We start from the raw sequence: 16719 nt of genomic DNA, 5'->3' as shown, positions 1-16719 counted from the left end.
TACAATTGTGGAAATGGGAGGAGGGCCCATAGCCAACTTTCTGAATGGCTCCCCTCTGTTCTGAATTTTTAAAGCAGTGTGAAGCAAATGGTAAGAGGATACAGGACTGGGAGCACACAGCTGGGGGCTGGTTCGATTGAGGTCATTTCTCATTTTGTATTTAATGTCAATGACAGGCATTTGAAAGAGACAAGCTATACAAGCCAATAAAAGTGAGTGAAAAAGAAATGGCTGCTTAAAATGTCAAACTTTTCAAATCAAAACAAAAAAAATCTAATAATTTAGTAAGTGGCATCTGCCCTTTCGTTTCTGTACTTTTAAAACTGTGATTCTCCTTTTGACAATGGAAAATAAGTTGACATTTTATATCTGTGACTAAATCTATGCTCTTAAAAATAAACAACTTGAAATAGAATTTAGAATCTTCCTTTAAAGTGGGGGAGGAAGTATAACAGGGGCATACAGCAATGGAATCATTCACCTTCAGGATCCCACATTGGGAATATGGGAGGTGATCTCATTCTATGGTTGAAGCGAAACATTCTATGGTTATCTTTGCTAACCAAAGTTTCCCAGTCTATGTGGCTGTTTGGCTTGCCTGATCCAACTATGGTACAAATGAAGATCATAGATTTGATTATTAAATGGATCTCTTAGCTCATGAACTTAAAAGATAACTAGACATTAGCCAGCTGGTCCACAAAGGTAAGGTAGATAAAAGGATGGCCAAATGCAAGAATGTAGCTGCCTCAATATATTCATACCCAAAATCCTGGACAAATAACCCAAAGTACATGTTCCAGTGAAGGCTGCTAAGAATCTGCCTCTTTAGATGAAAAAAGAATATGATTTCAGTGAAAACTTACCAGCTGATGCTCAAATGAAAGCTAGATGGAAACACCAATGACTGGTTTCCCAGCAGGATGCAAAAGGAGATGGAGGAACTATGATGAAGCATTTATGACCAGGGTAGCAAAATCAGTTTGTGTGAGAGCCACATGGGCAGAAGAGCCACCTGTGGTCCATTCTCTTGATTTATCTAACATTTATAATACAAACTAGGACAAAGTGACAGTAGAAAATGTGGTTCAAAGAAGAAAAACACTGAAAATGAGAATGTCTTGTTCTCATTGTTCTTTCCTCTTTTCCTAAGTCCAGGATTTAGGAGCCTTAAAACTAAGAGAAGCCCAGTAGAGCACTCTTCCCTCCTAGCTCTTCTCTTTTGTCCATCACTGTCCCTTTAGTCCTAGCTTCTTATTGGACATACTGATATTTATGTGGATAAACAGCTACCATGTAGGCGAAAGAGCACATAGCTCTAATCACTTACTGACTGCAATGTTGGGGAAGGTCACATGACTAAGTCTCAGACTCTTGATCTTTCAAATGAGGCTAATGCCATTTTGCAGGGTTGCTGTGTTTAAAATGGGACAAAGTTCACTAAACCCTTTGAAACTGTATTACATAGATGATTATTTAATTCTTGGGTGTATATTTTCCTTCACATATAAACATCTCTAAAATAAGTATTTATCTAACAATGTATATCATAGTTTAATCAGCAGCATTTTCCATAAAATAATGGTGTATTTATAATTGAAGGTGTCTTAGATTTTATGAAATATGCTGATTATTGTTCTACTTTAAAAATGTAGGTTACTGCCGAGACCGGTTTGGCTCAATGGATAGAGCGTCGGCTTGGGGACTGAAGGGACCCGGGTTCGATTCCGGTCAAGGGCATGTACCTTGGTTGCGGGCATATTCCCAGTAGGGGGTGTGCAAGAGGCAGCTGATCGATGACTCTCTCTCATCGATGTTTCTAGCTTTCTATCTCTCTCCCTTCCTCTCTGTACAAAATCAATAAAATATATTTTAAAAAAATGTAGGTTACAATGTCAGATAAACTTGTTAATCACTTAGAGAAATAATGATAGTAAAACCCAGTTTCATATAACTTTGTGATGAAGCAGTCTCACTAGATAGCACTAATTGGAAATCAGATGATTATATTGATACTTGAAAGGAAATAAACTAACGTGGTCTTCTCTAGGTTGTGAACCTACAGGCAGTTTTTTCCTTATAATTTTCAAATTTTCTGCAATGAATAATGTATTACACACACACACACATATATATATATATATATATATATATATATATATATGTACACAGCATTAGGAAAAGAATATTAAGTAATATTTTAAAAGTTGCTTACCACTTTGAGGATTGAAAATATGATGCTTATTTAATGACCAGCCTCCTAGGTTAGAAGCATCCATCTCAAAACCTTGTAAGATCACTGTCCTTTTCTCCCAGAGAATAAACTCAGGGCAGGTTTCATATTCATATCCCACAGATACTGCAAACAAAGAGTTAATAACACATTAGAAAAAATTAAAAAATTAGTTTCATTTTTACCCAGTTGATAATTCTTTGGATATTGTATTGCTACTGAATTCTGACTTGGGTTGAAATTTGACTGCAAATGATGTTCAACTAGCACAGGCAGAACAGTGCCAACATAGCACTGGGCATTCAAAAGCGATCAGTCAGTGCATATTGGATAAATGGATGAATGAGTGAATGAGTGCTGTCATTAGGCAGCTACCATATGTTTATAGACATTAAGCTTTAGTATGGGATTTTGGGTTGGAAGCTGCGTTGCAAAAGTGGAGTAATAAGCTCTCTGAAGACTTAAGCTGTGGTGACATGATTTATTTCTTCACCTTTTAGAGGAAGTGCTGGTTTCTTCTCTTTCTAGACTGCAAAATGCACTTACGAAGCTGGCTGTGAGGTATTGACTGGGACCCTTATATAAGAACTGACAACATGAGACTAATAAAAATTAATTTGCCCAATTTATATTTTCTCTTGCACTAACTGGCCTTTAGTTTGTTAAAAGTCTGAGTTTGCTTAGAGTATTGCAAGTGCTTCTAATGTAAATTCCACATTGCATACATTATATTATGGTTTCTTTATATATCTAACAAATGGGACATCAATCAACATTTGGTTTCAGGTCTTATGAAGCACAGATGTTATGTATTAAGCTTGAAACCATGGTATGACACTAAAATGGGATTGTAGTAGCTTGGGTGATTCTACTGTACTGAAGTCTTCATAGCTCAAGTACACCAAGTCCCAGTCATTGTCTCAGCTGGTAAACATACTTACCTGTTGGAACCTTAGATTTCTGATTCTTGAATTTAAAATGCTTTTTGTTCTCATAATGTTAAAAAAAAATGGAAACACCAATGGCTCATTGCACTGCATACTCCAAATCTTCTTTCCCCCTTTCTGGCAGCTTAAAATATCCCTAGCTGGTTGTTTGCCATTGCTTTTGAGTACCTGCTTCTACCTGACTCATTAGATGTTCTGGGAGAAGTCATTCCTTCTTTTGTAATTTTGTTATGGAAACTGTGATAAAAATGTGTGCTTAATGCCAGCACAGTAGGTCCACAGATCAAAAATTAAAGTGAGACAGTTTTGGTTTTTGGCATTAGATGAAGAGAAAGATGGAATCTTTATTCAAACGATGTTTGTGTGCATGTGTAGTCCTTTTGATTTTAAATACAGAACTCTCTAACTTTGTGGATCCTTTGTGGCCAATTTTAAATCAGACTGGCTTATCTTTGTCCCAGGTTTCACCAAAGCTTCAATATGGATCAAGACCATCTTCATGGGTGTATGACCTCTGCAGTCTCACAGGGGCTCATGCTCAGAAGGGCCTCACACTTGATTAAATGTTCTGCTTTCACTGTCTTAAAATCCTTAATACTTATTTTTTTTTTTTTATTTCAGAGAGGAATGGAGAGGGAGAGAGAAACATCGATGATGAGAATCATTGATAGGCTGCCTTCTGCATGACCCACACTGGGGACTGAGCCTGCAACCTGCAACATGTACCCTTGACCAAGAATCAAACCATGACCTCCTGGTCCATAGGTTGACACTCAACCACCGAGCCACACTGGCCAGGCTCCTTAATATTAATACATTTTAACAAGAGGTTCTGTATTTTCACTTAACGGTGGGTCCTGCAAATTATGTGGCTGGTCCTGATGAAGATGCATTCCTACCCTGCCATCAGCTGACAAAGGCTTATGGAAGGCAAACTCATTTTACTGTTAGCCCTAAACAAGCATTATTAGCAAGGGAGATCAATGGGGAGTGGAAAAGACTAATAATGAAATGGAAATAATCTCTAAAAATTTGGGATCATCTTTGTCAATGCTGTTCTCTATTAAGGTGGATGGAAATATAATTTCAGTGAAGTAAAGTATCTCAAAGGTAACCTAGTTCAAATTATGCTTGTGGCACAAATTATTGCTTTCTGAAACCTCCTTGGTTCTGATGCTTGCTAAAACAACTTTGGTATAGTGGAAAGACATAGTTTCAGACCCAGAGACAGAAAAGACTTCAACTCTTGGCTTTGCCATTAGCTTAGCAGTATGGCTTGGGCAAATTATTTTCCAACTCTGGGAGTTGTGTTCTTTATTGGTAACAAAGTGTGTGTGTGTGTGTGTGTGTGTGTGTGTGTGTGTGTGTATGTAGAGGGCAGAGCAGAGTAGGTAGTAGAAATAGTGGTTCTTAGACCTTTCTGGGTCAGGGAACTTTTTATTATGAATTTGATGAAAGTTATGGATCTTTTTCTTAGAAAATTGCATATGCACACAATATTTTATATATAATTTTAGGGAGTGTTCACTGGCTTCCTGAAATTATGTTCTCATATTAAGGATCTTTGTACTATTGATAGGTCATTTTTATAATCCCCTGTTATCACTAAAACTCTATGATTCTAAAGTGCATTCTTTCAAGATTGCATTTGACCAGTTCAAGTTGATGATCAAATAAAAAAGTAAAAAACACACACGTATGGCCATGCTGGTGTGTAGAATAATATCATTTTTGCTTCCCTTGTCAACATTTATGTCTTGATTAATAAATAATCACAATGGCAATGATTATAAGTTCCCTTCAAGCCATCAACTCCTTCTATACCATTGCCAGGATCTGCCTTTTGTACATTGTAAGCCTGGTGAACTCCCCTACAATTCCTTCTCTGGAAGGTGATTGTGCAATTTTGTGAATAAGTAAAATGCCCTGGTGACCTCTGATGGTAATTTGGAGTCTGCTTCTCCACTCTCAGTAACAGTTAAAGGTCTTCCCAACTTTATGACAGGAAATGCTAACATAAAGTATCAATTAAAGAGTTCTCCATGCAATGATAATAAGACATTCTCTTTTCACCTCCTCATATGTGCTTTGTGAATTGCTCTCTAGTCTACAACAAAATGCATTGACTGCAAACCCCACAATTACATTATTCACCCCCCCCCCTGCAAGTCATAGCAAATAGCAACAAGGCAGCCACTTAATAAGTTCCCTCTAATTTTTATTAGATTTACTTTCTCGTGAGAAAACTCTATGGGCTAATAAAGTTATAATTTATACTTAAGACTTGTCCAAAATTCCAAATGATTTTAATGAAAATGGCTGTGTCAGGGTATTTTTGTATGGGACTCCTTGCTCAGAGTAACAAGGCAAGGTTTCTTTCCGATAGCAACCCACTTAAGCCAAATCATGGAACTTGCAATCTGTTTATGAGAAGGCAGACATTTCACCCCATGGAGTTGAGCTGCTTTCCAAATACAGTACCAACCAATTCTAGACTTTCTCTCATAGAAGCAGACTGAAATGCACTACATGCCCATTATTTTTTCAGATAATTAAATATGGGGGGCACTGAAAATGCTGAGTCCTGACATATACTCTCCCTGGTACTGTGACAGCTGAGTCTCTGTTAAATAGCAGGGTGGACCACTACCATTTTCCAGGCAGCCTGTTGCCTCTCACATTTGATCATCAACACAGCAGGGTATAGACCACAGATTCAGCCTCTGGCACGCTAAAGTTGGGAATATGAAGAACAATGTCACAGGAAGGAAAAATAATCATTCACCAACAGAGGAGCTAGAGACTGCAGACTAGTCTGGCAGTGAGTGGAGGTAGGTGGGGAAGGGGCTTCCTAAACTACACTTAACAGGGGCTGGCATAGTGGGTCCCTTGTTGGTGTGTATATATGGGGAAAGCAGTTGAGAAATGGCCATTAATAAAGGCACAATACTTTTTCTGAACCGTGTGACCTCTTCCCTGGTGACACCCTTTAATTTCGTCTGTTTTTTTTTTTATCTTGCTGTATTCTCTCCCTCACCTTATCACAGAGATATTAATGAAATGTTCCTTAACCAAGAGTCATTGATTGTCAAGATAGGCTTGTTACTTTTGCACCAATCACAGGATTGCATCTCTGACTTCACAGTTAGTCATCTTGAAAATATTGCACTGGCTTACAAAGAAAGGCTGCAACTTGTTCCCCCCAAAGCCACTTGACATTGCAAAAATAACTGAATGCTCATTGTACTGATCACAGCAGTAGCATTTGTATGATGTGGGGACTGTAAGAAGACTGAGGGCCACAGTGCTCCTGACACCCAATTTAGTGGCTGTGACATTCACCTACAGGGCTGGGATAGGAGATTGACATTAAGTAGCTAGGGAAAGACGCTATGCAATGAAGCTGATGTGTGAAATATGACAAGATAAAGCAGCTGATTTTCAACAGCTTTAGGCTAAGGCTTCAGAATTCATAATGGTTACATTTATGAAGGCAATATATAATTAAAAATAGTCTAATAGTCAATGTGATAAATGTACATGTTACCTTCATGAACTCAAGGAACATCTAAAAATAATTTTATGACATTTAAATGGTAGATCAAAACCTTCTTACCCAAAAGGGATTTTAAAAATAGAATAATAAATATGCCCCATTCTTTTAAAATACTAGATTAATGCAAAACATCAATGAAACATAAAAAACAAAAGATCTAAAGAACCAAATGCAGGCCATGGCAACAATGGACCAAGACTATGTACATAACATGCTATCTACTGAGAACAGGTACCTGTTCCCCGAGCATCTTCTACCTTTTCTTATTCCCTAGTGATTTATCATAGGCTAGGATGACCCTAGAGGCTCCTCAATTTGACACATTGCCCGGTAGCCTGAAATGCTTTGTTTATCTATTATTCCTGGCTTAGCAAGAGTGTCAGAATCAGGTGATGAATTTTTATCAAGTGCCTTTTCAGCACTTACAGAAATAGACACATAGTTTTGTCTTTTAATCTATTAAAGGCAGAGAACTATAGCAACAGATTTGCTAATGTTGAACCATCTTTGTTGGTCTTAAAATAAACCCTGCTTGGTTATGATCTTTTGAACTTATCACTGGATCTGATTTGGTGATACTTTACTTAGGATCTATATCCTACCTGTTTATAAAATAAGGTTTAAACACGATAGTGCTAAAAATGAGAGAGCTGGATGAAGAGAAAGTATAGGTAGGAAAAGTAAAAAGCACCCAGGAGTGAGGTAAGCACACATCATTTTTGCCAAAAGGTCCTCTACTCTGAAATCTAATTTTTTTCTGGCTCTTTTGTCCCAGCCTAGCTTCATAAAAGGGAGCCTGGAACCTGAATGACGCAGGTGCTACCAAAGGCAGGGTGATGTACTGGCTTACATTCACATTTGTGAGCACGTTTTTGTGCCTAGGCAATATCCTCCTTCCCTTGGTAGGTCCATCATCCCATTATACAGTTGAGCCTTCAACAACGTGGTGGTTAGGGGTGATGAACACCTACCTACACAGTAGAAAAGCCACATATACTAACTGATTCCTCCAAAACTTAACTACTAATAGCCTACTGTGGATCAGAAGCCTTATCGATAACATAAACAGTCGATTAATGTATTTTATATGTTATAGGTATAATACATATATTGTATGTAATCTTACAATAAAGTAAGGTAGAAAAAAGAAAACTTTAAGAACACCATAAGAGAAAATACATTTACAGTATTTATTGAAAAAAATAAGCTTATCAGTGGGCCCATCCAATTGAAAACAGTGTTGTTCAAGGGTCAACTGTATAAGCAAGGGTTAAAGATCTAGCCTCTGTCCTTATTCATTCATCCAAAAAATATACAATATTTAATGGGAACACAGGGATGAACAAGACAGAACAACATGGCACCCCTCAATGGAGCTCACATTCTAGTGACAGAAATATAAAACAAAATTAAATAAGACACACACACACACACACACACACACACACACACAAATTGTGATAAATGTTATGATGGACTGTCATCCCAAAGTAAATGTCTATACCTAAAACTACATCCCTGCAACACAGTGAGAGAGAAAATAGACTTTAACATTGTGTGAGAGAAAATAGACTTTAACATTGTGAGAGAGAAAATAGATTTCACTAAAGGAATTCAGCTAGTCAATAAACAAATAAACAAACAAATAAGTCATAAAGCTGGGGTTGTCTAAAATGTTATGATGAGAATGTATTAAGAGAGAGTGTAACAAGAGAATTTAAGTTGGAATGGAAAGGCAAGGAAATGCCTCTTTATGCTGAAAGGGTTTTACCTCATTAAGTATAGGGAAGCACATACTAGGCAGAGGGAACAATATGAGTGCAAGGCTTTGTAGTTTGGTGTCTTTGGGAGATTTAAAGAAGGTCAGGATGGCTAAAGAGTCAGTTTCTCTCGAGCATCAAAAACAAATGAAGAACATCCCCTTCTCCCATTTCACCCCACACAGTACAAAAGAATAGTTACTATTTTTTAGCAGCACTTAGGCATTTTTCTTAGGGGAGTTTTTAGAAATATATTTACCTTGAAAATGGACTGTTTATCCTTTAAACAAATGTGACTGATTAAAGGGATGCAATATTGTAATGGAAAGAAAGGGGCTATCCTCTAATGACTCAGCAAAGCTTCAGTGAGCCACGCCGTGTGCCCAGCAGGTAGGTGATCTGCTACACTCTGTGGATACAGTGGATATTACACAGGACTGGATAATCTGTCATGTGAGAAAGGCCATACCCTGAAGGGTTAACTATCTTCTAGAACTTTTATCTATGGCCTGCTTAAAATAATATCACCTCACATTTGCATAATGCCTAATATTCAAATACATTTTTGTGTATATTACCTCATGTGATGATTCACAAAAGCTAGGGAGGAAGATGTATTTACTACCATTTGATAGATGGGATGATAGATTCAGAGAAGTAAATTGACTAGTCCAAGGTCACCTGGCTAGTAAATGGCAGAACCAGAGCTCAAACCCAGTGACTCTTTAGTAAGTGCCGTTTCTCATCGTTAATCATAGTTATTAAGAGAAAGACCCACAATTCTGAAATACTAAACAAATAAACGTTTATTTGCTCCAAATTAAGAAGATGGGAAGCTAGGGATTGCCTTGGTAGAAGTACCATGTATTCCGGAACAGTACGTGCTTATGTTGTTGTTTTGATATCATTATGAAGAGCATCCCTTTTACTCCCAAAGGTATCTTGTTTTGGGTAATAAAGCATATGGTCACCCAATCTTGAAGAGATTATCTCCATAATGCCCTGACAGGAGTTGGTAGAGAAGATTAGAAGGCAAAATCAGTCATAAATACTAACTTGGAAAATAAGTCATCTGGTTTATTTGGTAAACCATTTAATTTTTCTGTATCTTAAATGTATCATCTTACCAATAGCTTTCAAATTCTTATGCTCTGAAGTCATTTAATTGTGACCCAGCATGCACATAGACACACACACACACACACACACACACACACACACACGTATAATTGAAACAGATTTTCCAAAACAATACTCTCTTAATAGTGCTATATTCTGCTATTTTTGTTTCTTTTCATTTTTGTCCTGTTACATTCCATTATATCTTACTTCATTAAAAAAATACTTGATTGACTCACCAAATGGATTTCACAATCTACTAATGGGTGTGACCTGCAGTTTGAAATGGGTACAGGCTGCTTATCAGAGAGAGTATCTACCAGGGTCATTAAAAAAACAAAAAAAAAAACAAAAACAAAACAAAACTGGGAGGCTCTATGCATTTTTACTTTGCGAGGTGCTATCTCATATCTTATCAGACATATGAAAATGGATACAACCCACAATCCATATACAACATTAAACATATTTCATATGTAAGAGCAAAAACTGAGTTGCAGTTGACCAGCTGATATAATGCTCCATTTGCAGACATTTATTTTAACATTTACTAATGTTGATTTTTCTGGTTTCCTTTTCATATATAGGGGCCAACAAACTTACTGTTCAGATGACAAACATTTTTGTAGGTCCTTGAAAACCTCATATCCTTGGTGCTGTGCCTATGAAGCTGAATGGAAAAAACAGCCCTGTTCTCAGTTAATGATTATGAATTCATGAGTGGAGAGAAATGATGAAAGATTATTATCTCTGCTAGCTTCTTTGACAGAAAGCCACTGGGGCGTTGAATTGGGTACTCAGTAAAGTGGGTTGGTCACTTTAATGATGAGAGGCAGCAGTGAAAGGCATATAGCACTCAGGACTGGGAAACCCTTGCTTGAAGCCCTGCTCTGAACAGGACTCTAGGCAAGTCACTTGCTTCTTTCGAACTTCAATTCCTCCCCCCCCCCCTCTGTAAAATAATCATATTAATCATGCCATGCCTACCAGACAGGAATGTTATAAGGATTAAAGTGAGATAATATATATGAAAGTACTTTGCAAATTATAAAGCACTACCCACTTATTATTAAAATATTCAGTGGATGCTATTTCTGTGGCTTCTCAGCCTGCTTAGGTTTTACTGAAGGGAAATTTATGAACACTAAAGCAACATTCTCAGGGATGTTTTGTGTGCACAAAGCAACTGTAGCTTAGCACCTGTTACTATTAATGTCCCCCTGTTTCTCTCTAACACAATTCAGACAGACTCATATGCACCGTGAACCTTTAGGAAGTCTAGTTCTCCCTGAAACACCACTCTTTCTTACCAAACTACTGTACTAAATAATTATGCAATTGTTGTTGCCAACAACCTTGAAGAAAAATAGAATTGTTTATAGCAATGCTATTAAAGGTGGATGGCTGATTTCCTGAACTTCCAGGACTCCAAACCGCTGCAATTTAATTTAATTAAAATGAAGACCAGGCAGAATGCATTATCAGATACTGATAATGTGTGCAGACCCAGGTGGACATAGGGAGTTATTTTGACAAAATTCATATAATGGATGCACATCAGGGCCCCTGAACAAGCCAGTTTGTCAAATTAAATAAGCCATTTCTAGAATTTTAATGGCACTGTGAACTTAACAATAATGATGTTTTTACATTGTTTTGCAAGCAGTAGGGTTGGAAAAGAAGCTAAATAATATGCAATGATTTCCAGACATCATACCTTATTTAGAGCTAGAAAATAAAGTACTAAGGCCAAATCATTTTACATGCTCACACCGAGTTTTTCGTAGGAGAGTCTTGTCTGTGTATCAGACAAAAAAATCTTTAAGCTGGATGAACTAGTGGTGGCGGTTTTTGTACTGCAACCCTGGGGGTGATTTTACTCTTCTTGCACTTGATCGATATTGTACTTGGATTAATCAATCTTATCAGTTGCCATTGATACTTCTCTAAGGAAGTCATTCATAGAACCTCTGCTGCTAATTTATTCACTCTGGGATTATCCCTCCAGTTGCAAAGTCTGTTTCATTGGAAAAAATGGGGAAATATCCTAGGATCTCAAGCACTGTTTTTCTCATTTTGGCTGTCCTTCAATACACTATTCTTCTTTTGTGACACTCTAGCCCTTAGAGATCCCGCCAATTCCCCACATTTCACACTAAGTGGACATTTCAACTTGGAGATGCACCATCACTTCAAATTCTGCTTCTTTAAATCTAACCACCTCTTTGTCCATCACCCAGAAATGCATGGGACAGAGGTTCATATTTAATTGGCATGGGGAAGAAGAAGAGTGGGAGACCTTTCTGGCAATAGTTTAAACAAAAATCCTTGCTATGACTAGGACTGTAAAAAATAGTGGTCAAGGTTTGTTTCCTATTGTTGTTGTAACAAATTACCATAAACTTAAAGGCTTCAAATAAGATAGATTTATCATCTTAGAGTTAAGGGAGTCAGAAGTCAGAAATGGGTCTCACTGAGTTAACATCAAGGTGTCAGTAGGCTGAGTTCATTCCAGAGGCTCTAAAAAAGAATCTATTTCCTTGCCTTTTCTAGCTTCTAGAGGCTGTCCATATGCCTAGGTTGGTGGCTTCCTTCCCCTATCTTCAAAGCCAGCAATGTTGCATCTTGCTGTGCCTTTCTTCTATAGTAATAGCTTCCTCTACCTCTGACTCGCCCTTCTGTATCCCTCTTTCACACTTAAGGAACCTTATGATGACATTGGGCTTACCCAGATAAACCAGGATAATCACCTCAAGGTCAGCTGATTAGCAACCTGAATTCTCTTTTGTCATTTAACAGTCTTTTGGCTATTCTGCCTAGCAAAAGACTACCAGGATTTCTGAATGTGAAACAAATCCAAGAAGTATGTTATATATATCATAATTGTTAATATCTGGTGCAAAACTGAGTCTGTTTCTTCTCTTATCAGCTAAGTGATTATAAAATGAGGCCAGAAATACAACTAAATGTGGTGGGGTTTTTTTGGTTTAGATTTAATCATATTTATGAAGGTATGAGCTAAGCGGAAATATTTGTCATCCCTTTGTTTCCATCCATTTATCACTTGAACTAATTCTTGTCTGTGGCATTCTTAAGGTGCTCACTATCCACCTTCAAAGAAGCAGATCTCCAACTTCATTCTGCCACTTGTTCTAATGCTTTACCACTGTTGAGAATATTCTCTTTGTCTCCAAGGAGATGGACATGGAGGCTAGGTAGTAAATAAAACCCCTTTAACCATGATTAAATTATCAGGACATTTCCTATTTTAGGTATCACACTTGAAATAATTTCGGTTGTTTTCCAGTTTTCTTTCTCTACCTAAAAAAAAATTGTGTCCCTTAAGTGCACATAAAACACCACAAGGAACATTTCCCTCTCTCTCCCTGGATTTTCTGAGTGGGTCAACTGACTCTTGCTTTTATTACTGTTATTGGCTTTAAAAGGAAACCAGCAACATATATTTTAGCATTTCAATTAAGGCTATTTTAAAGTCAGAATGTTTGAGGAAGTTTAAACCAGGAACATAATTGTAGAAATAGGAAGTAAACTAACACTCACAGGCAAACAATAGGAATGGAGGCTCCATAACGGTGTGTATACTACAAATGCTGCCTTTCTTTGTGTTTTAGTTGTTTACTCAGCATCCATAGACATATTGGAAACTGAGTCAGTAAGAGTACTTAACTACAACAATCGGAAAATTTTTGAATCTTTAGCATCAGAGTATTTAAAAAGGAAGAGATGTAACACATTTTATGCATAAAGTGAGGTTGATAAAATGGTGCAGACACTGTGGAAAACAGTTTGGTGGATCCTCAACAAGTCAAACAGAATTATAGTATGATCCAATAATTCTGCTCAGGTATATTCCCCAAAGAATTGAAAACAGCTATTCAAACAAATACTTGTACATAAATGGTCATAGCAGCACTATTCATAAGAGCCAAAAGGTAGAAACAAGCCAAATGTCCATTGATCGATGAATGGACAAACAAAAAAGGTGGTATAGCCATGCAATGGAATATTATTCAGTCATAAAAGGAACGAAGTACTGATACATGCTATTAAATGGATGAGTTTTGGAAACATTATGCCAAGTGAAAGAAGCAAGATATAAAATACCATATGTTGTATGATTTTAATTGTTTAAAATATTAAGAATAGGTAAACTTATGAACCAACAAAGAAAAAAGAAAAGAAAAAAGAATAACCTCTTACTCTTTGAGATAGCATGGAGGGACCTGGAGAGTATCATGCTAAGTGAATTAAGTCAGTCAGAGAAAGACAAATATCACATGATCTCACTCATATATGGAGTCTAATTAACAAAATAAACTGATGAATGAAGTGGATCCAGAGACATGGAAGCATGGAACAGAGTGCGGAATCTTGGAGGGGAGGTGGGAAAGGGTGGATGGGAGGGAGATAATCAACCAAAATCTTGTAGGCATATATGTATAACCCATGGACACAGACAGTGGGGTGGTGAGGTCCTGGGGCAGGTGGTGGAAGTAGGCTGGAGTGGGTGGATGAGAGAAAAAAGGGGACATATATAATACTTTCAACAATAAAGATATTAAAAAAAAATAGGTAAATCCAGAGGCATAAGGAGATTGGTGGTTGCTAGTGTGTATGGGTTACTTTGTGGGATGATGATAAAAATATTCTGGAATTAGATATTGGTGAGGGTTGTACAACCTTGTGAAAATACTAAAAACCACTGAATTGTACACTTTAAATGGGTGAACTTTGTGGTATGTGAATTATATCTCAATATAGCTGTTATTTAAAAAAAGTAAGATTGAACTGCATTTACATGGACACTAGCAAAAATGACTGCTGGCTATTGTCCTGGCAGCTCTTCATAACTGCACAGGGTAAAACTGATAAGTGTCATAACTTAAGAAAACAACATAAAAATCCCAACAACCCAGCAAACATTCTTGGCTTGGAAGGGGGCGGGGGCAAGGAATTGGAAAACAAAACCCTATGGAGAAAAGTTAAAGGACTGTTGGATTATTCCAGGGAAGCAAAGTCGTTAAGAGAATATCCTGGAGAGGAGTCTATTAGGCTTTGAGTGTGCATCAGTCAGGGCCCAAGCAGGAATCAGACATTTTGCTCACAAGTGTTCATTGCAGAGAGCTGAATGAAGGGACTATTTACAGAGGTATGAGCAGAGCTAAGGGATTCCACAAGAGATGGTGACTCACTTAGGGACTGACAACACTGGAAGCCTTTTGAGGGAAAAGAGGGAGGGAATGATGACACAGAGGACCAAAGACAGCATGAGGATTTGGAGGAGCTGCCATCTTCTAATATATTAATAGTTACTGCCAGAACCACAGTAAAGCAGAAAGAGGGGGGAAAGGAGGGAAGGAGGAAAGGAGGGATAATTGAGAGAGATACCCCCACCTCTTACTTCCACCCTGCAGTCTCTGGATGGAGCCACTCATTGACTAAATAAAAAAGGAATCCAGTGAGCAAAGAAGTCCAGGAGGCCATGCAGTTCATAGAATCCAACTTCTCAGAGGACAGAAAAGGTCAGAGAAGAGATTTTGTGTGTGTGTGTGTGTGTGTGTGTGTGTGTGTGTGTGTGTGTGTGTGTATGCTTGGCAGGGAAGGTAAATGGAGAATAACTAACACAGTGCCTACCTACTATACTCACAGCTCCCTTCTTTGAGAAGCTGAGGTAACAAACACCCATATAGGCTCCCTGTTTTTCACCTTGGATCCCAACATGCTGGCCAGAGCCAAAGTGAAAAAACTATACAGTGACTAACATTTGTTGAGTGCTTTATATTACTCAACTCATTTAATCCTCATATCATAATAACCTAGAAGTAATATTCTTTTTTATGCTTCCTATTTTATAGATGGAGAAACTGTGGCATTTGGAGATTAAGTAATTTACCCAATGTTGACTAGCGAGTAAGTAGATAAGGAATGATTTAAATCCAGGGAAGGAGTCAGGCTCTAGAGTTGTTCTTTTAACCACTACATTCAGTGGAACAGGGATTTAGTAGGACTCCATAGGCTGGCCAGCAACCTTGGCCTAAAGGTAGAGCTGTGCCTTATGGAGGTGCTTGCTACTATATGGTAACTGCTGGCCACAATCAGATATTCTCTCTAAGAGGAACCTGAATGTAAGCTACAGAGCAAGTCATTGGACCATGGGGTTCAAAGATCTGAGAGAAAAGGAGGGCAGGTAGTATGGCAGAAGTGATTAGCTTAATCACAAGTGTGCCTGAGTCACCACTGTGGGAAACAGTGGACTCTCACTGTAGATGGGATAACTAGAGCTGTCGCTAAGTTGACAGAATAGATGCTGGCCTTCTAAAACTGTGATGTACCCTGATCAAGGCTGCAGTTTGGTGAGGCCTGCCCATGAGTCAGCTTGTGCTTTTTCTTCTTCTTTCTTACTTTCCTTTGGGTCCCCACCAATTGAGAAAATATGAACATAGTATGTTCCTTTCATGCTAATACAGTCCAACAGAGATGAGTTAATTACTTCAATATATGAGGGTCTCTTGGGCAAACAAGAGACCAGTCTTTTTGTTTTTTCTCTCTATTTTCTTCTGGAAAGAAAGAGCAGAAATAGACACAATATAGTCTAAAAAATGTAGGTCAGTTATATAGGAGCTGTACCATGATAGACACTTCCAAGGGAGGATATGAAAACATCTATTCTGGAGAACTTTAAAAATAGCCTCCTCATCTATCCAGGGGTGGTTTCCACGAGATATTGCCTGAAGGCACAATGGCTCCCGGCTGTGGTTCCATGGACCTGTCAGGTCCCTTAGGAGGTTTTCACTGTCATCTACAGAGTGAGGGAGGGAAATAAAGACATTGGTCTCTCTGTTAGTGTCTCTGTTTCTCTGTCTCTGTCTCTCTCTCAGCATCAGTATCAGATTGTTTACTGTCATTTCTTAAGACAGACTTTTTGTTTGTGTTAAAGTATCCTCTTCTATAAAATTATGGTGATGGGAGGTGATAGTAGATAGTAGTGGGTTTTTTTTTCCTTTTAAAAATAGCCTTACTTGCCAAAATAAAAAGTTGGCAAATCTTTCTCAGTCTAATTTTTTAAAAATGTCATTTGTCTGT

The 16719-nt window shown here is 37.8% G+C and overlaps 1 protein-coding gene across 1 annotated transcript in view; it reads right to left on the bottom strand.

Moving 5' to 3' along the window:
- TENM1 (teneurin transmembrane protein 1) overlaps positions 1 to 16719 on the bottom strand; it is a 938436-nt gene that overhangs the window by 123865 nt on the left and 797852 nt on the right. The window contains exon 22 of the mRNA XM_036443384.2: positions 2216 to 2359. Coding sequence (XP_036299277.1) covers positions 2216 to 2359 — 144 coding nt within the window. The remainder of the gene's footprint in view (positions 1 to 2215; positions 2360 to 16719) is intronic.

The sequence above is a fragment of the Pipistrellus kuhlii genome, unplaced genomic scaffold, assembly GCF_014108245.1.
Source record: "Pipistrellus kuhlii isolate mPipKuh1 unplaced genomic scaffold, mPipKuh1.p scaffold_m20_p_19, whole genome shotgun sequence".
Lineage (NCBI taxonomy): Eukaryota > Metazoa > Chordata > Mammalia > Chiroptera > Vespertilionidae > Pipistrellus > Pipistrellus kuhlii.
This window is presented reverse-complemented; position numbering and strand designations above follow the sequence as displayed.